Consider the following 25,314-nt stretch of genomic DNA (forward strand, 5'->3'; position numbering starts at 1 on the left):
GATCCTCTATCAGTCAGCATGCAAATGATTTGCTTGGCTTTTTTACTCTCTTATTTATATCAGGTCCGAAGAGCTTCAATTTTGGCTGCAGAGGGTAAAAGCTGGATGTCACATTTTTAATGACCATTTTTTTACACCGAAAAAGTCAAGATATAATTCTGCACTGATAATCAGCGAGTCAATGATTCTGAAAAGACCCCGCTGTGAGTTCAATTTCTAAAGGAGAAAGTTAATTAACTTTTCTAGTGAAAGGCCATGCCGCAAACTGCAGACGTTCACGAGCCATTGCTAATCGATTTCTGATTGACAGTCTTCTTCACTGCATTACGGTATTTCTATTTTGTTACTATTTTAATCTACTTGTTTCACTCAAAAAGAAAATAAAAAACAAAAGCAAATAAATAAATAAATAAATAAAAGATACAAAAAAATAAAATATTAACAATGATTATAATGATAAAGATGATGGTAAAAAGTTGATCGAAAGCCGGATTAAACTTCAGTCGTGGTAAATTGCATAAAAAGATTTAATTCAGTTCCCTCTAGATTTTGTTACGTGGAAGATTTACACACAGCTTTATAGAGGAAGATCTTCCGAATTCATGGCACGCCTCCAGCATTGTGCTACAACTCAGCGTTAAGTTAATACGCGACCACGTAGCAATTGTACTTTTATTTGATGAGCTGATTCACGCATGCATCTTGATTGGTTCTTCCTCGTGATCTATGGGAGGACAGACGCATTGATGACGTTATCGTATTTTATTTAATTTTTTTAGCTTGTTTATTCTATAAAATAAACAGATTATGTTTCCTCATGTGGTGTATTACTTGCACCGAAGTATGAGGAGATTTAGAGACAAGACAATCCTTCCTATAGAGAGTGAAATTTTATTCTGCAACTCAACGGTCTAACAACTTTTTACTTTTCACACACACTATGAATAACTGATCTATTTCTTAAACGCGAAATGGTTATAATTATAATGACCGAACAAAGAACGTTGAAGCTAAGAAAGAACCTCATTCTGCAAAAGGTATGTTACAACAGATTCCATCGATAAGGTCGATAATAGATCACAAAAGGCGTCAAAGTCTGGTGAGAATATCAGTGTCACACTCGGCTGCGCCTCGCATGCTTAACAAATGGTAAACACCATAGCATACACTATTGAGTTATGGATGCACGCGGGAGGTTGCTAAGCACGAAAGAAGCGTAAGAGTCGCGCGAGGCGATAGCCGAGAGCGACTTTAGCTTCTTGAGTGCCTAGCAAACCTTCCAAGTGCATCCATAACTCAACAGTGTACACTGTGGCGTTTACCATTTGTTTTATAACATGACATTGTTACATTGTAGCAAAAGAGTTTTCTGTTATTTAACAAATCTTACTTGACCAGAAAAAACAAGCGCGCGCGGAACACTAGTCTTTGCATTTGCTCACGTCAGCAGCGTACACCCGTGGACAAATGGTGGACGCTGAATTGACCAATCAGAGCGCGCACTTTACTTTGGTTATGTTAATAACACTTTTTTGTTCTTACCCCATGACGTCCTCTACGATATATTACTGACCAGACGCTCGGAAACATAGAGTCTTATTTTAAAATTGATATTAAGCAAGGAACAGCGCAGACGTTTGGTAGAGAGGTTAATCGATATCATTTTGTTTAAAAAAAATTACAATTTGAAATCGTTTTTTAAATAGGTTTTTGATCTGACTAAATAAATGAAGCCATGAAAAACCATAAACAGTTCAGTAATGACAACCAAATTGTCCCGATTAACCCTTAACCCCCGTGAGTGACCAAGACAGAATTTCTCCTTACAATATCAATACAATATCATACAGACAAGTGATGAGAATAAAGGAACATAGCAATTATGGGATTATTAGTTGATCCAATACCAAACTCTCCAAACCTATATTACGAGAATCGTTTAGCAGAAAGTAAGGAGAATTATTAATGAGATCTTGGGGGAAAGGGTCTATCATGCACAATACCTTCGACAATTCAGTTATAACAGTTACAACTTATGAGCAAAAGAAACTTATTTCAGAATATATTCAAGTTTACACAGCAACCAGGTGGACAATCAGACATGGACGGTCTAATCCTACTCTGGTTTAAATTAAAGATTTAATGAATGTAACCGAAATTACATTTCATTGACCCAACGTCTCGACAATCCTGTCTAGTGCTTTCATCAGAGGTGATCTGGTCGTTGCAGCAAGAGGTCTGAGTATATAAAAGGCATGGGCGGATTCAGGAATTTTTGATTGGGAGGGTCCAAACTTTGGTTCAGAATGGACTGTTGGACTCTTTTGAGGAAGATTACTTCTCTCCCACATCCACCACACCCCCTTTCACTAGTCACGATTGCACGTTATAATTCCTTGGCCGCCTACCGTTTACTTGGATTCATTAAAAAAATCAGCCAGTTAAAAATTGATCTACGATCCTGTCGATGTACGAATTTCAGTCTCAAAGTTGTAAGCGTCAGGTCTGATGGGGGGGGGGGTCCGGACCCCCCGGACCCTCCCCCTGGATCCGCCACTGAATGGTCCTCTTGTTACAACGGCCAGATCACCCCTGATGGAGGCACTAGACAGGAGTGTCAAAACGTTGGGTCGATGAACTGTAATTTCGGTTACATTCATTAAATCTTTAAACCAGAGTTGCATCAAACCATGTCAAACTTATTTTACTTTTAACAGTTTTGTTTTTAGCTGAATAATCGTTGCAATCTTTTTCTTTTATCGACAACGCAAATATTTTCTGTTCTCCGCCGCTCAAACAGAGAGATCCGAACTGAATTTGCAAATAGGCTTTTATTTCAGTTATTTCTTGGAGACAATATCCTTTCGTCTTCTTCCATTCCCCAGTTTTCCTAGGAACTGCAGAGGATACGTTCTCACCGCAGGTCTCGCCACTTCTCCGCAGGTAGAACTGTCAAGAAGTTTGCGGGTTTTTGTCACAGTTATTTGCGAGCGACCAGTTCAGTGTTGTTACGTTTATCATTCAAGGAGTGAACTTAGATCAAATGTCTCCTCATCAAACTTATCTTAACTCGATCTACGCCGTTAGGGTCTCCATTTAGGTAATTGCGTTCACTACAACTTGAGCCTTACCGTCGAAAACCTTTTATTTTTCGTGTACAGGTGACATATTTACTACATGTTATTAAATGCTTTAAATTAATAATTTACTCTGGAAGTTTTTCTTTCGCCGCTTGACTTGTGTGTATCTTATTTGTACGCTTCCCCTGTTTCAGACAAAAAAATACGACACAAACATAAACAAAAACACGGATCGGTGATGTAAAAGCAACCCAGGAGAATTGGGAAAAGTAGAGGCTTTTCAGAATCTCTGGCGGTCTTCCATTTTTTATGGTACGTTAGTGGCATCATATAATTCCATTCTGCCGCCTCTACATCGACAGTTCAATCTTACGATTAAGAGTTCCGAAAATGTTAATCACTGTTGCTTCTGAACTCTTGGAATTTTTTTTGTATGGAAATGAATAACGTGAGTCATTGTACGCTACTTGTGTAACTAATGGCTCTGTTGATTTGCCGCAGACACTTGCGCTTCTTTACGGTTGAAGTAACGTTTTCTCACATCGTGCCTTCGAAGGAGAGACTAAAATATCAAGTGACACCAAGAGATTATAAACTGTAATCTGTTGGTGACACCATTTAAGTAAAATGTTTGAAGTCTGGAGCGAAATTTACTTTATTTTTCAGTTTGCTAGGTGAAAACTTGTTGTTTCTGCATCTTCAAATTTTTAACGTTGATAAATCAGAAAGTTGATGGGCGGGGGTTGGTACTCGGGTCAATTTTTTTGGGTTTGTGCCGCTGGCCTCTCACTACGAATCTTCCAAATTTTAAATCCCTACAGTTACCAAAATTTTCCTACCCCTAATTTTAGTCAATCCAGTCGTGAAAATGCGACCCCATCCAGCGGCACATTCCCATTAACCTATCACAAGTAAATAGTTTACTCCCACCGGAATTCATACTTGTCTCAGTCCAAATTGCTCCATACATCTCTTTTGCAACAATGCAAACTTACTTCACAAGTAGAAGTTTTTAGCTGAATGATTTCCACCTTTTTTATATTCTTTCAGAAAACAGTTGAAAGACAATTTGAAATGTATTTTACCTGGTTCGCATCTGTTGTTCTACTGGGAACTGTTTTTACCTACATCATCATGTCGGATTTAACGTTTACTCGACTTTTACCACGCCTAATGGAGAGACGAACCCGTTCTGATGGAAAGAGCCTTTCTGACTTTGTATTAATTTTTGCTCAGCCAAGAACAGGATCTTCATTTCTGGGACAGTTATTCAACCAACATCCTGATGTATTTTATCTGTACGAACCTCTTCGCCCTTTTGCGGTGTTTAAAGAATTGAAATATATTGCGGAACGAAATTACGCAACTCTCGCGCGATCTTTCCTTCGAAATGCTTCTATCTGCAACTTAACTGGCTTTCAAGAATATTTCAATTTCCTTTCTCATCCAGGACTGTCAAATACTCATTTTATTTTATCGAGCAGATCACTGGCGTCGTTATCATTGTGCGATGATGCTGATCAATCGTTTGAAAATCTGTCCAAACCTTTAGGCAAATGTTTTCCGTTAAACGCAAAGTTAGTGTCGCTTAGTTGCGCGTCGAAGAAGATCGTTGCTGCAAAGATTTTGACTCACCGCTTACCTGAGGAAACGTTAATATATTTGGTCGAAGATGATTCTTTCAAATTACGTAGAATTCCACTTAAAATTATTCAGTTAGTGCGAGATCCACGGGCGGTTGTTTGGTCCATGATAAAAATGGGTTTAATATCACGAAGAACTAGTAACTACAACAAAACGACAGAAGTTAACAAAAAAGAACGAAACTCGACTTTTCGCTTACCAAGTGTAAACTTAATCCCTGATATCAGTTTCATTGAGCAAGTTCAACGTTTCTGTGATCGACTGAAAAAGGATATGAACTTGTCGTTGTATCTTTCGTCTAAACTTAGCCCAGATCGGTACAGAGTAATTCGTTACGAGGACTTTGCAGAGAACATCCCAGAGTTTTCACGCAAAATATTTAAGTTCACGGGTATTGATTATGCTGCAGAGGTGAAAGAATGGCTGCGAAATATCCGAAATTTCGATGGAAATGGACATAGTAACATTGAGGTTAGCTACTCTACAAGTAACAGAAATACAACTGTCACCATTAACTCTTGGAGGAGGGAGCTCTCACTGTTGGAAACGTTTATCATTGATGACCAATGCTCCGATTTTATGGTACATTTTGGTTATAAGTTTATCGCCGAAAGCGCCGATCTTCTCACAAATATAGCAAAAAGCCTAAGGAATCCTTTACTAAAAAACTTTCATACTATGTAAGATACACGTAGCTACAAACTGAATGAACTAAAGCAAGTTTGTTGATATTCTGTGAAAGTAAATTATCCAACGTAGGAATCTTTCTTAGATCTTAAGAAAAAAGGAGGAAGGCGAACGTACATTGAAGCAAATACAAACTTTATTCTTAAACTTTCAAACACAATACTCTCGAAACTTTTTCAATTCTCGAGGAGATCCTTGTTTTAATTTATACCTTACAGAGGTCTCATAAACCTCATCTTTTAAATATTTAAATAACTCTAAAAACAATACTTGTTATAAACGAAGAACACTTTCGAGTGCAACTGTGAGATATGGCTTTTCTACCAAGCTTACTACTGCACTGATGTATACGGAAAACGTAAACAAATATCGATCTCGTAAATCCAAAACATAAACTTCACTTGAGTTGTATAATATGGAGAGATTTCGTTTGTCCTTCTGCGAGATAAAAAAAAATGCGGCACGAAAATTGGGCGTAGAGCAGTTTTCAATTGAGCATCGAAAGTGGTCCTGGATTGCCTAGGTTTTGCTTTACTTCGCTCTGTGATTGGTCCAGAAAACTCATACTATCTCTTCAACCAATCAAATGCAAAATTACGAACATTTGCTCGCGACTAGCTTGATACGTCATTGGCGTTTTCACGCGCTTCAAGCAGGTTGCCTAGTTTTACTTTGAGTTTTCGATCTCATTGGCTAATGATGGCGTCATCTTTTGTTCTGATTGGTAGTTGTGATTACCTCGGTTCTGATTTTTCGCAGGTTCGATTACCAGCCGCTGTTCGGGAACCGGAGTCCGCGCTCGAAAAAGACTGGACTCGAGATAGCGGCGGAAATCGAGCCTAGATTTTTTGACACTCAAATTAAAACTGTCCTATTAGCCTATCTTCGACCCACTGGTAACCTTGCAAAACAAAAGTAAAAGAAGAACAACTGTCTGATTAGAAAAACATCAGAACCAAAACAGTCGAATAGGAAGAAAAAAATGTAAGGTGGTGCGCTGAATTTCAGGAATTCCAGCGGTCTTGTTGCAAGTTTGCTTCTTTGCGCTGGTAAGAATCTTTAAAAGTCTTTGAGAACAAGTTAGTCTCAGTAGTTTTATAACAATTGTAAGTTTCATCAACTTCCGTAGCTAACACCTCACTGATGGAAGTTAAAAATAAACTTACGGAGTTTAATCTTTCGTAAATAAAACGAATATTTTCTGGAGTAGCAGCTTGGTGTCAGAAAAGCGGACTCCTTTCAAACCTGTATCTGGGCAGGCTGGAGATTTAAGGCTTTCAGGCTACAGCAGATTCCCCTATTTGTTTGAATAAAGAAGAGATGAATGGAAATGTGTTTCTCGTGAAACAATTTCTCAGCCCCTTCCAATCACAACAGAGCTAATAGAGGAAGCGAATGATGGGGAGAAATGCGACAGTCACCTGGGTACCAAATGCAGCAGAAATACTCTGAGCACCAGACCCTGGCGTATCGGGTGTATATTTGGTGAAGGTAATTTTAGCGAATTCGGGGATGGGATCCATTCCCTTCAATACGGTGTCGCTGTCCTTTGTAATGATTGTGACAACGTCTTGAGGCATTGTGGGAGCGTTTTCTGAGGTAAAATTCATTCCATTATCCGTCCCGGCATCCCACGCTGGCAAGTTCCTGGACACACTGTCCATCCATTTGCCATCGCTTCCACAGAGCTCCAAACCTTGTACTCCAACGAACCAATCAGGAGAGGGAGCGATCATGGCGATAAAAGAGGCCTGGGAATACTTTCCACTTGCTGTTATCATCATAGTTGTAGTCTCATCAGCGCCAGACATTCCATCGGCTTTGTAAATCATGTGAATGTTTCCCGGATAGGAATTCATGAAGTTTTTCAACTCGTTGTACAACGTCGAGTGGTTGCCTAGCATAACCAAACATTTAGATTTAATATTAAAAAGAAAGGTAAATTCTATGCATGATCCATCTTTAGCTTGAGTATCGCAAAGGGGGAATAGGGGGAGGTGAGGGAAAAAACAAGGAGGGGGGAGGGGAGGGATGAAAACGAGGAGAAAAAAGAGCGAAACTCTTTCCTGTCCCTCGCTTCAAGTTTCTTCCCCCAGGAAAAAACCGACCCTAAGGCTGACAGCTACTCACCCAAGACGAGATATTTGTCCTTAATTCTCAGAATCTTTCCCCTTTTTTCTTAGTGTCCCTCGCAGCCGTTTTTTCGAATGTCACGCAACGCTCCCCGCAAAAGAAACAGTTCTTTTTGGGGGAGCGTTGCGTGACATCCGAAAAAACGGCTGCGAGGGAGACTACCTTTTTCTGAACCTTTCCTATTTTTCAATGAGACTAAGACCACAACATACACAAGATTAAACAAAGCTAAGGCTTGAGCCAAATAAACCCCAAATAATCTCTAAGTCATTCTTCCGTAATCTTTGTTACCACAGAGGTGTTGATCATGAAATTAATCATGTTGCAAACAAAGAAACAAGTAAATAATTATTCAAATATATCAAACTCGTTCCCAGGGCCTTTTCCCTTAATTGGGGATGGGGCAGGCAACCTCGTTCCCAAGGCCTTTTCCCGCCCCACCCATAACTAAGGGAAAAGGCCCCGGGAACGAGGCTGCAAATATATATCTACCTGTTTCTGCGACCATCTGCACTCCTTTGGAAGCCATAGTCATAGGACTCCAGAACTTGTAATTGTACATGTGGGTACAACCAATGAGAGGTGAAAAATGAGGATTGGACGGGTATCCCATAGGTTGCCTCTGTTGGGTCCACATTCCTTCAAACTTGAGCATGTACTTTTGCTCTCCGCTGCACATATACTGCATTGGCTTGTTGACTCTTTGAAACATCAGCATGCCCATGGTTGGTATATCTCCCTCGATGTTCATAAAAGGAGTGTCCATCATTTTGGTGATTACTGCGATATTTCCCTGGGGATTTGTTTCCACATCCTCGGCTATGAACGTAGTATTGCTATCAGTCCCAGCATCCCATGGCGGCAGCATTGCTACGTTCCAAGTGTCCCGCCACTTTCCATCGTTACAAAGGTTTATAGAGTCGCCCCCTATGAACCAATCAGGAGAGGGGAAGATCATGGAAATCAGTGACACGTAAGGATAGTCGGCCGTGACTTCGACATCAATGTCCATCACATGATCTGTGCCATTTATGGCTCCACCCTTTTGTTGGACTAGCTTCCACACTGTCTTGTTGTACATCATACGCATCATGATTTCATTTTGCAGGACTGATGAATTACCTGGTGGGGCAGGGAAGGAAAATGACACACTTAACTTTTTTTCTTTAATAGCAGGGTCTTGACCTATAATCCGTACAAACGTAACAGCTTGCTTGGATGAGGATAACTGTTTTTAAGTTCAACCAATCTCGCGTAAGTGTAATGAATAACGTTACTCAAAACCTTAGTATGATATTTCAGATCGTGACGACAGCGCATGGATCATAGATAAAGATTCCGTCGATCCACCTCGTGAAAGTTTAATCGATGAAACAAGGGAATGCAAGTAACTAGCCATTTTTCTCTTCCTCTTTAACGAGTAAAGTAGACTAAACAACCTTGAGATAGAAAGAGTAAGGCTCCAAAATACGAAAAATTTGCTCATAATAGTGTATAACATGTTTCTTAAAATGAGTTGCGAAGTCAGCCTTTTATGCTTCCCTTGAAACTCCTGACATTTTAAAAGAGTAAGAGAGCCTCAACTCCACTCAGATCTTTAGAATCTGTGTATTTTGATAAAATTTGTACAGCAGTGGCTATTGCATAACTGGACAACGTTTGCATGTGACCGATCCATATATGATGGCAAAAAAAAGGACAGAATTAAGAACTAATTTCACATGCAAACACTCTACCTGTCTCAGCAACTTGTTGCACGCCTTTTGAAGCCATCATTCCTGCCTTCCACATGGAGTAATCTGCACTGTGGGAAGCTCCGACCAAAGGTGAAAACATAGGAGAGCATTCGGGTGAGTCATGTTGCTCCATTTGCCGTAGAAACTCAGCTTGTACTGAGCAACGCCAGGACATTTCAAAACCGAGCTAACAACAGAGAAGAGGCCGAGAAACGCCAGTAGGAAATATCCGAAGCGTACACTCATTTTCACCTAATTTCACTTGCGCTCGATTAGCGTTTTTTCCACCCAGCGGAACTTCGTCGAGTGAGAAGCTCCTTTCAGCCCACGATCATTTAAACTGTACTTCAAACCGTCGATATTGCTGCCATAACAAGAAAAGTTTTTTACGTCAGAAGAGTAATTTGTGATATTATGAAAGTGGCCTCACAAATATCATCGGTGTGAACACGGCATTCAACCGTAGGCCAAAAAAAAATAGTTTATACTTAATGAGAGCTGTAAGAATTGATCGGTGAAAAGAAAAACGTTATGTTTCTTTTCGTTTCGGTAATTGAAATATTTCTTCCAGAAGAATGTAGTTCTGCCGGATATGGACGAACTGTTTTTTTTTTTTGTGTGTGCGTGTGTGTGTGAAAATAACAATTACACCGAACGTAGTAAGAATGACATGGCAGGTTTTCTCAACTTCCTTTAATTTAGAAATATGGAATACGGTATGGAGTTAAATGCAAAAGTCTACGTTGAGAACCCTTTTTTAAACACAATAAAAAAAAAAACTTTGTAACGACCAAGCAAATACTAAAGCCACTCAGATACAATGAATATATGAAGTTCATATATTTTAAACTACGGTATTAGATACGTATGATGCACGATCCTCGCAGTAGATAGCGCTATCTATGCAATAGCGAAAATCAGACCTGAAAAAAATCAGGCCCGTACGGGATTCGAACCACTGACCTCTGCGATACTAATGCAGCGCTCTACCAATTGAGCTAACAAGCCAACTGGGAGCAGGCCGTTAAGTTGATCAGATTGATCAACTTAACGGCCTGCTCCCAGTTGGCCTGTTAGCTCAACTGGTAGAGCGCTGCACTAGTATCGCAGAGATCAGTGGTTCGAGTCCCGTACAGGCCTGAATTTTTTTTTTTTTTTTTTTCAGGTCTGATTTTCGCTATTGCATAAATAGCGCTATCTACTGCGAGAGTCGTGCATCATAAGTAACTAAAGCCACTGTTATTTATTAGGTACAATACCACAAAATCCATTATAATTAGTACGACTGTCATTCGTTAGCTTCTGTTTTGTCGGCATGTGTTTTTAGCAGTGAAATAAGTACCCATATACGAGTTGCGTGGCATTTTCCTAAGCCCTGTGGGGGCGAAGAAGGATTCCAGAAATGAGAAAAATGTTCCCATGAATTAGATGTTGAACCATTCAATAGGGGAGTTATTATTCCATCATTATTTCAATTTTTAGTATTTTGGCTTATAGTTCTCGAAATACATCCTAGAAGGCTCCCTCTGAGCGTGGTAGCGATTGCATAAGGCATGCGTGAAAGACGAAAACAACTAACGAGTCCATTCAATACTTATTTCGGCCAAGAAAAATATCTGAAGCGCTTAACTAGTTTGTTGCTTATAAGACGAAGCCTTTTAAAATCCAAAAAAAAAAAAAAAAACATTTTGTCGCTCTGTATTTTTCCCTGCTCTACAGAGTAATACCATGACGTATTTTGCATGTTTCACTGCCCTAAGATGGCAAAATAGCGTAATTGTGGAATGATAAAGAAATAATATTTACCATGAGTGGAATAACAAAGGAAACAACAGATCTATATATTTGTCTCGGGTAATAATTTGTAAAAACTTCCTTTCTACTTGGATGCAACAGAAATCACTTCTTGTTAGAATAACTGTGTTAGTGTTCGACATAATTATTCAGCTTACAGTCACTTCACTTAATTTTGCCAAGCTCTACCATTAACTGGAGAAAGAAACTATAAGAGTTAATGAATATTTTATGACGTATAGATATCGGCTACACAAAGCATAATTGTCGTGTCTCGTGTCTCGTGTTCATGTTTCATGTTCCGCGCCTGATTTTAACGCTGCACATTGGCAAGACTCGGGCTTTTTGACTTAAAGTCAATTTATTATTGACACATACAGCTTTTCTGAATAAAACACTTAGATGAATTGTTTTACGAAAACAAAAGCAAAGATCTTCTACAGTTCATTTCTCGTATTTTTTTTTTGTTTGTTTTTGGTATTGAATGTAGCAGTTAAGAGTTTCATCTAAACAAAATTACAACCATACATAGAGGGTCACAGTAAGGTACCGGTGTTGGCTTTTACGGCTAATAGTGAAAATTTTGGCTATTTTACGGCTAACGGTTGATGTCATTTCATTGTCGTCACAAAATTTTTTTTCTACGGCCAACGAAATGTGTTTTCATTTCAGGAGTCGCGATAGAAGAAAGGGCTTTCATAGTTTTTGGAATCAAATCAGATTACATAAAGCACTATGGCACTATGGGTCTGTTTCCATGAAGCATATACTACAAAAAGTTTCGGCCAAAGAGTAAATTTTTGAAATCTGGGCTCAATTCGGTATTACAGAGTCGATACTAAGCAAGGGAACATAAGTTCTCTTGTACTAAGCGATTAGCGTCGTTAGTCAACCATGTCCTTACTTCTTCAAGGAGTTCCGCAAGACGAACGAGGTGATTTGCCAGGTTACCTAAGCTGTCAGCCAAGGTTTAGCCAGGTTACATTGTTAACAATTACCGAAGAGAACAATATGGCGACTCGCGGAGTGATTTCTCGTGAACCTAAAGATCCCCAGTTCGTATCTCATTTCTTCATTTAGAGTGCCTATTTTCATTTTTTGTCGAAAAAATAGTATACTTAAACTTGACGACGAATTCGAGGCTGAACCGTGGTTATTTTTTCTGTAGAGAAATGTACAAAGAGGCTTTAGAGAACGTATCCGCTTACAACTCCAGACTCCGTTACGAGCGCCGTCTTCGCATTCCTTTTATCGATGCGCAAACAGGTATTGCCATGAACAACTGCCATCTATGGATCAGTAAACTTGAACGTCAGCCAGGACAGACGCCACATTTCATCTACAGTTACCCAGCTAGACGATGGCGGAAAAAGAAACGGCCTCCCCCTATAGAGCGTGTGAATGAGAACAAAACTGTAGAAACTGAAGGTAAAGCTAAGCGGGGGGGGGGGGGGGGAGGGGGGGAGGGGGGGGAGGGGGGGAGGAGGGGAAGAAACTGTAAAACAATATAAGAAAAGTTTCGTATGTCCGTATGAATAATAGGTCAGGCTATCATAAGACAAAAAAAAAAGAAAAAAAAAATTATTCACTCTCCAGTTTCCAACACGAATCAAGCCCTGATACTGAACACAGAGCAGGTGAAAATGTTTTTTAACCCTTCACACTTAAACATCAGTATACATATTTTTCATATTGTTCTCTAACATTTCCTAAGGTGCTGACAGTAGAATTTGCTTATCCCTTTTTACTCTCAGAGGTGATTAACATGTAACTTCTCCCTGTAATATCTATACATTATCCAGCAAACAGGTCATGAGAATACTTAAACTTATGTGGTAAAAGTTGTTGTCTTGATCTATTACCAAATTCTTGTAACTAGAAATGTGTAGTAGCTAGAGGAGAAGAGAATTAACAATCAAATCTTGGAAGTTAAAGGTTTAACAACCAAGAACTTTTTTTTTTTTAGGTAATCAGTTGACACCCATATTTTGTTTCTTTTTCAATTAATAAGAGCAAATACTTGAAACTGTGGATGCCATGGAAACTGAAGGACTACTGGATGAGTCTGAACCTGATCATCCACGAGAAGCTGTGGCAGTGAAAGATGACGGAGTGAGACTGGTTTATAGTGAAGGGGAGGAAGATCTACAGGATGATAGTGGTGCGTTATCCACTGATGATGAAGAATTCATCGTCAGCAAGAAGAGACCTATCAGCAAAGGAAGGCCAGGACGCAAAAAATCCCATCAACCCAGTATATTTCCAGAGACACCAGTCCACCATGTAAGAAAAATTTTATTGGGGTTTTTGGCAGGGAATTTCACAAAAAAGCAAGATATAGTAACCTCCTGAAAGCAGAAGTACTCAACTTAGAGAAAGAGAGTATTTAAAGAAAGGCAAGTGTAGTGGCCTAATTAAGATACAGGAACTAAATGTTTAGTGTTCTTTACTCAGGGTGGAGTCCTGGTCTGAATCTAAATCATTTGGGCTGTTTTCTGTACAAGCCCCAAGAACATCCTGAAGATAGAAGTGGCTATGAGACCTCACAGGATCCAACATGCACAAAAAGCTACTTCATTCCCATTTTATGCTGATAGATTTGTAATTTAATGAATATATTTGATAATTCATTGACCATTCTTCCACCAGTGGAAGTTTTCCTTTGAAGAAAGAATGTAATGGAGGTCAAACTTTAGAAAAAGTTTTTTCAAGATCAGGTTTGAGAGTGTAGAAAACTTTTATTTTGGAGTCATTGTGTGTAGAATAATTTCAGGTGTTGTTTAACTATTATTTGCTCAAAATTTAGAAACCAATCCCCCAAATCCCTGGCCTTCTCCATGTGCGCAATATCACCAAGGAGGAATTAGCCAGGATGGATCCAGAGGAGAGAAAAAAACCCTATGTGTGTGAGAGTAAGTCACTGTTTAATTAAAACCAGGTAATGCTGAATTGATAATAAGTACTGATGAATACCTTCTACATACAATACTGGCACAATGAGAAGTAATACATATGATATTCAATAGAATAGAAGTTTGTGTACTTAGCATAAAAACAGTTATATAAAAAGCAATGTCATATTTGTGTGGAGGTGTAGAATTATAATTACTGTTCCACTGCTGTGCCTTCTATAGTAGGGTAACAGAAAGTGCAAAATATGTCATGGTATTATACTGTAGAGCAGGGAAAAATACAGAAGAAGGAGCAATAAAATGCCTATGATGAATGATCCAAACTGTGACTTTTTTTGCTTGTAAGACTCACCTTTTTAAAATATGAAGTTTTGAGTACAGATTTTATTGGTGCAGATTTACCATTGTTTTCATCTTTTGTCCACATCTTAGACAACTAAAAAGATTTCTAGTTAAGGCCATAGGAAGTGTTTCTTAAACAAAAGCTCAAATACCAGAAGATGAAATAATAAATCCCTTATTCGATGGTTTAACATACAAAATGAGTGGACATTTTGCTCATTGCCCATCTTTTGTCTTGCCCCCGGTACTGGGCTGGGAAAAAAAATACTACTTACAGTTGTAACTCACAGAACGTCCAAGTGTATTTTATCCTAAACCTTTGAATAATGTGTATTTTTTATTTTACTTGTATTGAAAAAGTTTGTGAATAGAGAGGTATGTATGTATTATTTTTTGGTTACTATCGTTTTTCTCAGTTTGTGGAAGGCGCTACAAAAATGGCCCTGGATTGAAATACCACTACACCCACTATAATCATGAACAGGAGGCTGCCGCTGGTCCAGTAACACATCATGAGGAGCCAACAATATCACACCCATCAACACCTGGGGCCACCAGTGTTCCTGTTGAGTCTCCAAAGGTTCCTGCGTCGCCTCCGCACCAAAGAGGTCCAGGACGACCCAAGAAGGCTCCGGGTAGTGGCACTTCTCCTAATAACTATTGCGACTTTTGTCTGGGTGATGTGTATGAGAATAAATCAACAGGATATCCTGAAGAACTATTATCTTGTGCAGACTGTGGCAGATCAGGTATTACCCTTTTTAGTTTCAGGACACTTACCAACAAATTTGAACTTTGTAAGTCAACTCTGCACAGTTTTTTTTCTTGTATGAAAGCAGGCCATCCTAACATTGGCAAGATGGACCTACCTTGCCCCTTCCAGTCTAGCCAATCAGAATGCAGGATTTGCTTCATCTTGCCCATGAGTGCTGCCAGCTTTATCCCTTTTATTCCTAGAAGTGATTAACATTTAACTTCTCCCTATATTATCCATACATTACCCAGTAAACAGGTTGTGTGAATACTCAAACTTATCAATTAGAGGGTGTTACCTTGACTTAACACCAAGTTCTCATAACCAATTTACAAGGAAATGTGTAGCAGCCAGAGGGTAGAATTAACAATCAGATCTTGGGAGCAAAAGGGTTTTACTAAAAAACAACAAATGACTGCAAGGACTACTCAACTCAGTGGCAATCTTAGAAAACCACAAGCAACTGAATTGTGTTCAGAATGATGATCAGGACAATGTCAAATGACAAAACTGCAAACTCACAGGTGCCAGTGTGTAAATTGAAGATTTTTCAAGCCTGTTTTGATTGTTCTCCTCAACATAACAACATTCCAGAAATATTACTGGTGTTCATGGTTAAATTCTGAAGTTCACAGTAAAATTGGACAGGCCCTCTACAGGCTGTCTATAGGTCATCATCTATTAGTTTGGAAGATGGAATTGTTAAAAACATTCTGAAGAGTGCATAGTCTGGAGATCCCAGAATCTTTGTTGCATCATCTACTTCTTTCTCTGTTTCACGATGGAATACAAACAGTCTATCAGAATTTGAAGGATTCCATCTAATATGCACCTCTTCAATTCAGTTTCATCCTGCCATAGGTTTCCAATTAGCAACAAATTTCTCTTTACAAATGAGTTGGTCTGAGCTTTATCCCTTGGTCAGAGCAAAGGACCTATACTCGAAATATCAACCTTACAATCTTGCGATGGTGGCCAATTTATGTTATTTAACAACTCAGTTGATAAGATCAAGTGATCTTTCATTTAGTGGTATCTGGGTTTTGTTTTCAGGCCATCCTTCTTGTCTTCAGTTTACTGGCAAGCTGACAGAGAGTGTGAAAAAATACAAATGGCAGTGCATTGAATGCAAGTCCTGTACACTCTGTGGAACTTCCGATAATGATGTGAGACTCAATGACACATAATTTTATTTTAGAAACATTTTCATTGAATTCATTGAGAAAGAACTATACAATGTACCCTGCTTTATGTGCATGAAAGCTATATCTATACGCAATAAAGTTTGTTTTGCCTTTGATTTATGATACAAAAGGAAGCTGCAAGCTTTTCATTTGACCATTGAATGATTTCTGTTCTGTCTGTTTTAGGATCAGCTCCTGTTTTGTGACGGCTGTGACAGAGGTTATCACATGTATTGTCTCAAACCACCGATGCAGAAACCACCTGAGGGTAATCATTTATTTCTAGTGTATATTCATTTATTACACGACTCGGGCAGTCAGAGGGCCAATAACTAAAATGAACCAATTAAAATGCTCTATTGCCGGTCAATATTCTCTCAGTATTGGACCGGGCACTGTCCCGAATGGTCCCGAATGATACCGCACTTGTGTCCCTTTGAACTTCAGTCGTATAATAAATCTCTTATTAACCAAGCTTGCTCGGGACCGTACTGGAAGAATATCGGTCCTCGATCTTTCTTTGTACAGACCGAGCGCAGCTCGGTCTGTACTGTCAAGACCTTGAGCCGATATTCTCCCAGTATGGCCCTCACGCTTGGTTAATAAGATGTATGTATCCAATTGAACTTAATTTGTTCAAATACTCTTTATGATGGAAGTATTGACCACCCAGGGAAAAAATTGGCATTATGGTTTCTGTAACTGACCAACTATTAACCATGAACTATAATTTTGTTCAGACTTTTGAATCCACTACAATTAGGAAAGAATAAACAATAGAAATGAACAAAATGGCAATGATGGAAAGAAATAGAATAAGAAACCCAACTCACAAATGTTTCCTGAGGGAGAAGGTTGACATTTCATGACGTCAGTGATTGAAAGATAGTTCATTTGCCTACATAGAGCACAAAAATAGAATTTGAATGTACACTATATGTAATTTAATTGTGTTAAGGTTAAGGCCAAATGCAATGACACATGTCCCAGCCTGTACAACTGTACTTGTACAATGAGTTAATCCCTTCTGTAACAAAGGCCATCATACAGTGGATGAAATGCCTTGTTGCAATAATGACAAGAATGTTTGGAAAAGAAATCCATACCACAAGTCATTACCATTTCATAATAACATATGGTGGTAGTGGTTTTTGACCCCAAACCTAAGAGAAACTTGTAAGATCACTGGTGCTCATTTCATAATAATTATTGCTTTGGAGGGCATTGTGATGCATATTGCATGCTAAAGTGGAGACTTTGGTAGGCTAAAATATATTGTAGCCCACTTGCATGCTCACATGAGTTTCCAGACTGTTTTGTTGACATTTGTTTTCAGTTTTTATTTTCTCAAATTCCTCCAAAGTGATAATGATAATGATAATAATAATAATAACAATAATAATAATAATACTAATAATAATAATAATACTAATAAGAATACTAATAATAATAAAGTTTCTGTTCTTGGGCACAAATATGCTTTACATAGCTGTTGTTGTGTAATGATATGGTTATTCAGGTGGTTCTGCTGATCTTTTAGGTCACTGGACATGTGCTCTCTGTGGAACTGCTCCTGCACCCACAGCCCCAGCACCTTTGCCCCCTCATATGATGATGAAACCAGAGTGGCACTGAAATGACAGTAGCATGTTTTAAGAATTAACTGTGAGTCAGTCTCCGCTCATGAATGTGGTCTTTGGTATGCCCCCTCATATGATGATGATGATGATGAAACCAGAGTGGCACTGAAAGGACAGTGTCATGTTTTAAGAATTAACTTTGAGTCAGTCTCTTATGAATGAGGTCTCTGATAGTCAGTGGTATGTTTTAGTAAGTGTTAAATCATTTATGAATGAAAAGGTTTAGTATACATGTAAAAAGTAAAAGGTTTTGTTGCCTGTAAGAAGTTGGAGAGGGCTGTATTGAAACTTGTTAGGTCGTTATGGGTTCAGAAATCATCAGCAAAAAAAAATTAGACGTCAGAAAAAAGGAGACAGCAAAAAGTGAAACTACATTGAAGACCCTCAGAACTCATCCATTTTTTGTCTTCATTGTTTTGTTTCAGTCATAATACAAATGCTCTTGTGATTGGTGTAAATACTCTGAGTATAATAAATAACTGAATGTTACCTCTACATGTCACATTTTTTTATTTATTTGGTCAGTAACTTTATTTTAATGATGGAAAAGGAAAAAGTCGGAAATTTTGAAAAATTATGCTTTTGGCAACCATTTATACCCGTGTATATTCTCCATATTGACAAGACGAGACAAGATACATTGACAAGATAAGACAAGGTTTATTTGAACTGTAAAATTACCTTAGTTACAAATTAAATGAGAAATAAATTAAAAATACATACAGTTGCTGGTCACCAGCAACTGTAACTAAAGAGCTAAACTAGTTGGGTGACCATCATATATTAATTGAAAATAAAGATAAGGTCAGAAAAGAGGCATTTTACATTTTAAATTCTTATTAATGAAATAGATTAAAGAACAAATAATTCTTAAACATGTATACAATAAAAAAGTAAATGAAATAAATAACTAAATAACAGAAACACCAACAATTCTCCTTGTCAGCATCTCATTGTCTGAGATGCTGACAAGGAGATTGTTTTTAACAGTCAAGAGCTTCTTTAGTGACTTGCTGTGGATCATTTCCCCTATTCTCAGAACCTTTATGTGTGATTCAGGGGTGATATTGTAAGGAGAAACTAGATGCTAGTCATTCTTTAGGGGCCAAAGGGTCAAGAGGTGGAACACTTAAAACATGGTTTAATTTTTTTTTTTTTCACAAACTTTATTCGTAAGATGACAAGTCTTTTCCTCTATGATGAACAATCTTCATGTTTGCTTCAAACTGATTATACTGTTTTAGTTGGATGAACCCCTTGCATTTTGATTGCATTTGGAAAACCCTGAACTATGAATGTTTTAGTTGATAATCCTTGCAGGAACCTGCCAACAGTAAACTGCTTTGTCATCCTGGTTGTGCAATTCCCACTTGACTATAACTTGAATCTGAAATAAAAAGTGTTTAAGAGGTTGAGTTACATGCATACATACATTCATACATACATAATGTTAATTGATCACCCTCCATGGGGGCTTTTCAGGGCCAATTCCCACCCAACAACGATTCCAGGGGAGGACATCCATCACAAAGTAATCTCGTGTGTGGGAAGTTAACGTCTCCTACCCCCTAACCCTGCGGGAGATGGGACCTCCATTTATTCGTCCCACTCCGAGCAGACTAGAGTATCTAACCATTTCTTGATGAAGAAAGGTAGGATATTCTTCTCACTTGTTTTTAGACATTGAGTGTCGGTCCGGCCGGGGCTCGAACCCTCGATCACCCGCACAACAGTCCAGCGCTCTATCCATTGAGCACTTGGATACTGAAGAATGTTCTAGGATGGACTAGTACTCAAAGATATGGCAACTGAAATAATGAGAAAGTAAATTTCTGCTCCACGTCCTCGTCTTTAACCCTTCAACATCCCAGTGGTTATCAATTCTCCTCTCAGGCTGCTAAACAATTTCTTGTAAAATTAGTCCCAACAATTTGGTATTATTTCAAGATAACAATTTCCACGGGATAAATTTGAGTATTCTCATAACTTTTTCGTTGGATAATGTGTGGATATGATAGGGAGAAGTTAAATATTAATCACTTTGGAAGTCAAGTGTTGTTATATGATACTTACAGCAGGGTACATGCGCTTTATGGGCAGGTTAGTTTTGAACGTGTAGGTTTTCCCAGCAACTAAAAGGCATTCAAGTCCTTGGCGTTTGCAAGCATCTGGCTCGTCCACAGGAAATGGTACTGGCATGGGTACACCTAAAATTTTACCGTGCACCACCGTCGTGGCTTATGTGATGTTGACCTCTGTAAAACAACAAATAACCTTGTTTTGCAATGCATTTCTTCTCCTTAAAGAGCCTATTGTTCCACCAGTGTGATGGTTGAGAGATGAAGATAAACTGAATTAATATTTCGTGAAATGTTCGTAACAATGTTGAATTTTGAAAGAAAGCAAAAAAGTCTGAGTTTGAATTTTTTTTTTGTGGCTCAAAACTTAAAAAAAAAACTTTCAGAAAATGGTTGTTTTTACTGTATGCGGTTGTTCTGACCGACATCCTGAAATTATACAAGGTTTGAACAGTTTTCTTATTGCAAATGATTTGCGCGCTCAGCCTCTGCATAACTGTGAAAATTATCTCTACGGACTCGAGCAGTTTTGTTAGGTTTGGTAAGAATTATTGCCCTTACTTATTCCAAATAACTAGTATCGCGTGATTACCCATAGAAAGTTTGTTTTCTGTGTCCAACCAAAAATGACTTGCAACTGACAAACGCGCTGGGGTCGTTTCAACTTCTTATCGGACCGAAAAAGATGACTTAAAAATAAGAATTTTTCCCTTTTCTAGTGGTGTGGCAAGCTCCTCTCCTATCAAGTTTTGTAGTTTTGTTTCATTGGTCCACTCTCCAGTCAATAACACTAAGACCCAAACCGATGAACTTTTCGTACTTGGTACAAACTGAACTTGAATGATTTCCTCAGTTCCTTTCTTCAAGCTGCACGGACCGGGCTGATTTATACAAGGGTCAATGTCCACGAAGACAAGTTTGGACAATGCATCTGCCCTACCTGTAGTAAATGAAATACGTTTAATACCAAGAAGAATTGCATCTTTCTGTGGTTAAAATGGTTACTAATTTATCTTCCTTTTTTTTCCTTATGCTACGTCACGGAAGGTTAGTCACTGTTGTTCGACCTTGTTCGTAATATATATACTCACTTTTTCGGAGTCTAGTTGGGAAATCGCCCACTGATTTCAAATTGCACTAATCCAGTTTCTGAAATGGCTTTGATATCGCACGTGTGGATGAATTGTGCTTTAAGAAGGGGAATGCATTTCTTGCATGAAGAAACATGAAAGGTTAATGGGGATATGCAAGCGTTCCAACCACCTCCTTTTTTTAACGACGTCTGACCAAACTTCATCGTCTATGGTCTCTTTAGCTAATGTCTTAATTTAATCCGGTGGAATGCAGCTCAGTTATTGTATGATATTATCAAGACCTTCTTCTACACGTTGCAATGCTTTTTTTTTTTTTTTTTTTTTTTACATCGTAACCAGCCACAAAGAAAGTCAATTTGAGAACTACAGAGAGCTTGGATATTCTTCATTGTGAAATTATAAATAAGTACAGTACAAGTGAATAAAAGAGTGAGGCTTACCACAATCCTCATATTTTACATGAAAACATGAACCAAACCCAATAACACAGACTGCTAAAACGGACACAATTGCTGCCTTTCCATTTCGAAGTACTTTCTACCACTGCTGCACAAAAGTCTGCTTGCACCAAGACGAGCGGTATTGTAAAAGGACGATCTTATGAAATTACATGTTAAGTGTGAAAAAATTGGTATACAATGCAACTATTGCGTCGTTTCACTGTTGACCATTGCAAGGTGGTGTGATGATGTGATGTTTGTAAAGGTCGCGTTACATACTACGTCACGCGCCTATGTCGAAAATGAAATAAACCTTGCACATTGATGTTTGCACTGTTTCCCTTGATTTCTTTGCCAACGAACTGAAAGAATGTTTTTCCAGGCCGACAAGTATTTACCGTGTTTCAATTCTTTTGTTTCAGTGAGATCGAGGAACAATGCATTAAAACTTAAGTGAAGAAGGGCAATGAATGTCTCTTTCATTCGTTGTTGATTGCCGACCTTTGTGGTTGAAAATGTGTACAAAGATGTTTTATTTAATTGATGAATAAGAGCCTCTTTTTCAATGTAAATCTTTATCGAAAGGAGCAAGCGTAAATTAATAATTCATTTGTCGATACAAGGATAAAATTTGTGGTAAAAATGCTGCGTTTTCTGTAGAGGCGTTAACATCTGGTCCTAGAAAACAATCAAATTAGAAATTTCAGGTGGATCCTGAATAAACAAGATTTGCCCGTTTGTTTTACACAATTCCAGCTGGGTTCTGTCATCCAAATGAAGGAAGTAACTAATCAAAATAATTCGTTTCAAACTCAAAATTTCTGAAACGATTTGGTTGAGAAATCATTTCGTGAATTTCCATGGGGATCCTGTAAGGCACGCCTCACCTCGGCCCACATTAACTTGAAACTGATCTGGTCATTGCACGAGTTTCAGCAGGTGCACTTGTTTTGCACGTGGTAGTAAAATCACAGTTCACATTCGTCTGTTATTAATAATGGTGGTTGGACCCAGTGGAGTCCAATTCGGTTGGTAATCATATCCTTGTAGCAATGAATGTACCGACTCCACTTGAGGTTTAAGCTCTGACCGCGTCAGCTTTTTTTTGTCTTTTCTTTTCTTTTTCCTTTCTATTAACATTGTTCTTCAAAGGATATTTTTTAGATGTGTTCAGAGTAAAACACACATTTGAAAACGTTTTACGGCGTAGCTTTTACATTCAAATCGATTACAATGTCTAAATACAGAGATGAGACCCCGAACACACAGGTGGCCCAAGCTCTAACTATGGTCACAGGATCTTTTACAGTGGATTATTAAAGAGTTTGTATAGTGGTTTAGTTGGACTTGCTTTTGAGCTCCGTAAATGTAAAGTTGTGTGAAATAATCAAAGAAATAAAGTCTTACCTTCATAGAGAGTAGACTGTGTTCTTCTCCTCGCGATTTGAGGGCGTTTTGATGTGTTTTAGCTTGACGCCCTAATCACCACCGATTCCACCGTGCACAAGATACGGGAAAGTCGGAAACTTCTGTTGACACATGCTCACCAAAATCGCTCGAAAACAACACTTAAATACTTTCCCTCGAATAAAAACTCGGGAGCACGAAAGCCAAATAGTTGCCCCTTAAGTTCAGCGAAAAAAATCCCACAAAAGTCAGTTTGTCGAGCAATTTCCAATTTCCAGCGAGAATTTCAAATTAACGGCCGTTCTGAATTCTTCTAATGCGTGGAAGGAACTTCTTGTGCAGCTGAGAGACCGTTAATGCGCGGTCAACCTGGACCCTAGTCAAGTCTCTCTCAACGAGTCCTCCCCATAGTCTTCTAACACTAACTCTTCACACATACTAAGGTACCCTGGGTAAACTCATCGACTTGACTAGATCGTCGATACCGTCCATCATCACTGTTTTCAATGAATTTTTACAAAGATCCTCTTACCTGGGACCTTAACTGTTTTCGAGGCTCTCAATTCGAGCCTGCAGTCCCGAGAGACCTTTTTAGTTCCAGAAACTGAACAGTGAAATTGAGCAGCGTGCCAAATAAGAGGTTGATGCTCCAGGTTTAGTAGTTGAGGAAAATGTCTTTCGAAATAATGGCTTTCCTTTAACGAGTGGAGGGGGACAGGGGGGGCGGGACCCCGGGAGAAAAAGGGGTGGGAGAGGGAGGGAAGCGGGAGAACAAGGGGCGGGAAGCGGTATCTACATGAGGGCAGAAACCGGGAGCAGAAATAAATAGGGCGATAGTTTGTCGTTTATTACTGGGTATTACTCAGTCATAAACACTTATATCTAGCAAGGTTTTGAAATTTCCAGTTAACATCTACCAATGCTTAAAAACATTCTCGGAGGCAAGAAAACGTAAATTTGTATTCGTGCTGGAAAAACAGCATTACTTCCGGTAAATTTGTGAATCCCTTCGAATTGATTACGTCATTGGTCATGAGATAGCATGACTTGTACAGTGTCTGGTAAGTTGTAGCTGTCGAAAATCTCCAACAAAGAAAGTGATTCAGGGTCATTCAGGTCAATTGTGACAAGTGTCGCAACATAGTACGTAACTATAGTCGCAAAGACCATATTAATCGGTCTCAGTATTTTCCGTTGTGGCCACGAAAAATCCGTTCATGGAAGACCTTCTTGGGAGCTCGCTCCTTATGACTGCACCTCCCAAATTACTGAAGATGTTGCCTCGTGGTGCAAACTTGTTTCAAAGGAATGCCGCTTCAGTGAGCGCGCCGGAGAGTGCGGAGTGGTCCACTTTTCGACTTTTCGGGAACCCCAGCTGAGAAGACAGTCACTTCAGCAACTTTCATCAAGAACTTCCTCCATCGCCTCCGAACTCCATTAAGTAAAGAATGTCCTCATGTGCTCGAAGTTGTTGATGTAAAAACATTCCTTGCACTCGTTAACGAGTATTTCAATAGTGAAATGCGACAGGTGACAGTCACACCTACTGTGCTGGATTGTGCGATGAATTTTGTTGAGGCAGCAGATGAGACCTTAAAGAGAATTGCTTGGCCTGGTTATATTTGCTTCACTCGAGAGAAACAACACTATGAGCTACCATCACAGTTTTCAATCAAGTACGAAGACTTACTTCCGGTGCCACGAGAGCCAACTACGTTCCTGAATAAAGAGGACATCAAACGCCTTAACGATTGGAGAAATGAATTTGGACGAGGGGTCAGGCAACAGTCCGTGCGAAATCAGTATTTCACGAAAGACAAAGCTGGCACTCTCCCCTTCTATATGTACACTTCAGTGGATGCACACGACGGCACCGAGGAACAAGCTCTTACATCAATACAGGAACTTTTTAAGGCTGTGAGTTCTGAAAAGGAGGCAGACACACAAGTGCATCCATCAGGTACTAACTATACAAGCGATGTAGAACCCGTACCCTTGCCTGGGTATGATCACAATTAAGACGTATCAGTCATCACATACTGGAATTTACGCAATCAAATGCAAATCAAACTTTTTCTCTATCTTCATTTCACGTGCGATATAGACGCAAGTGATTTCTTTGGTACTACATGTGTCATAATAGATGAAAGCTGTTTTCTCTTCGAAACATCTAGCGAAGAAGCAAAATGCAAGAAAAGTGACGTTATTTGTGAAATTGGTTAAGATTCGATAAGATTATTCAACGGTCGTTTAGAGCTAACTGAAGAAAGATTTTGCCAGATCCTTTCAGATTGCCGAGGGGAATGTGATTTAGAGACAAATGAAACTGAAGAAAATCAAGAATGTTATCTTGACTCGGAGGAAGAAGAGGCTCTAACCAAAATTTGGA

The 25,314-nt window shown here is 38.9% G+C and overlaps 4 protein-coding genes across 6 annotated transcripts; 2 read left to right on the top strand and 2 right to left on the bottom strand.

The window, feature by feature from the left end:
- Positions 1-836: 836 nt before the first annotated feature.
- Positions 837-6,606, top strand: LOC111336724 (carbohydrate sulfotransferase 1-like). Of its 3 annotated transcripts, XM_088724864.1 has the most exons (4): positions 837-1,037; positions 2,886-3,100; positions 3,275-3,392; positions 4,131-6,606. In XM_088724864.1, exons 3-4 carry the CDS (start codon positions 3,390-3,392, stop codon positions 5,406-5,408), a joined length of 1,281 nt encoding a protein of 426 aa, XP_088580990.1. In that variant the 5' UTR covers positions 837-1,037; positions 2,886-3,100; positions 3,275-3,389; the 3' UTR covers positions 5,409-6,606. The 3 variants fall into 3 exon arrangements, with proteins under 3 accessions (XP_088580990.1, XP_088580991.1, XP_022798603.2); XM_088724865.1 differs by lacking the exon at positions 2,886-3,100; XM_022942868.2 differs by lacking the exons at positions 2,886-3,100; positions 3,275-3,392.
- Positions 5,526-9,526, bottom strand: LOC148728294 (uncharacterized). The gene is made up of 3 exons (XM_088724866.1): positions 9,281-9,526; positions 8,037-8,666; positions 5,526-7,308 (listed from the first exon to the last, which is right to left on the bottom strand). Exons 1-3 carry the CDS (start codon positions 9,453-9,455, stop codon positions 6,791-6,793), a joined length of 1,323 nt encoding a protein of 440 aa, XP_088580992.1. The 5' UTR covers positions 9,456-9,526; the 3' UTR covers positions 5,526-6,790.
- Positions 9,527-11,989: 2,463 nt separating this feature from the next.
- On the top strand, positions 11,990-18,401 carry LOC111336723 (zinc finger protein DPF3). The gene is made up of 8 exons (XM_088725803.1): positions 11,990-12,129; positions 12,243-12,502; positions 13,086-13,357; positions 13,881-13,986; positions 14,745-15,077; positions 16,136-16,248; positions 16,453-16,534; positions 17,807-18,401. Exons 1-8 carry the CDS (start codon positions 12,086-12,088, stop codon positions 17,899-17,901), a joined length of 1,305 nt encoding a protein of 434 aa, XP_088581929.1. The 5' UTR covers positions 11,990-12,085; the 3' UTR covers positions 17,902-18,401.
- Positions 18,402-18,550: 149 nt separating this feature from the next.
- LOC148728295 (NPC intracellular cholesterol transporter 2-like) lies at positions 18,551-22,314 on the bottom strand. Its single transcript, XM_088725805.1, has 4 exons — positions 21,519-22,314; positions 20,805-20,924; positions 19,980-20,161; positions 18,551-19,293 (listed from the first exon to the last, which is right to left on the bottom strand). The coding sequence occupies exons 3-4, from the start codon at positions 20,103-20,105 to the stop codon at positions 19,207-19,209; spliced, it is 213 nt and encodes a 70-aa protein (XP_088581931.1). The 5' UTR covers positions 20,106-20,161; positions 20,805-20,924; positions 21,519-22,314; the 3' UTR covers positions 18,551-19,206.
- Positions 22,315-25,314: the final 3,000 nt, after the last annotated feature.

This window comes from Stylophora pistillata, chromosome 6, assembly GCF_964205215.1.
Source record: "Stylophora pistillata chromosome 6, jaStyPist1.2, whole genome shotgun sequence".
NCBI classification, from domain to species: domain Eukaryota; kingdom Metazoa; phylum Cnidaria; class Anthozoa; order Scleractinia; family Pocilloporidae; genus Stylophora; species Stylophora pistillata.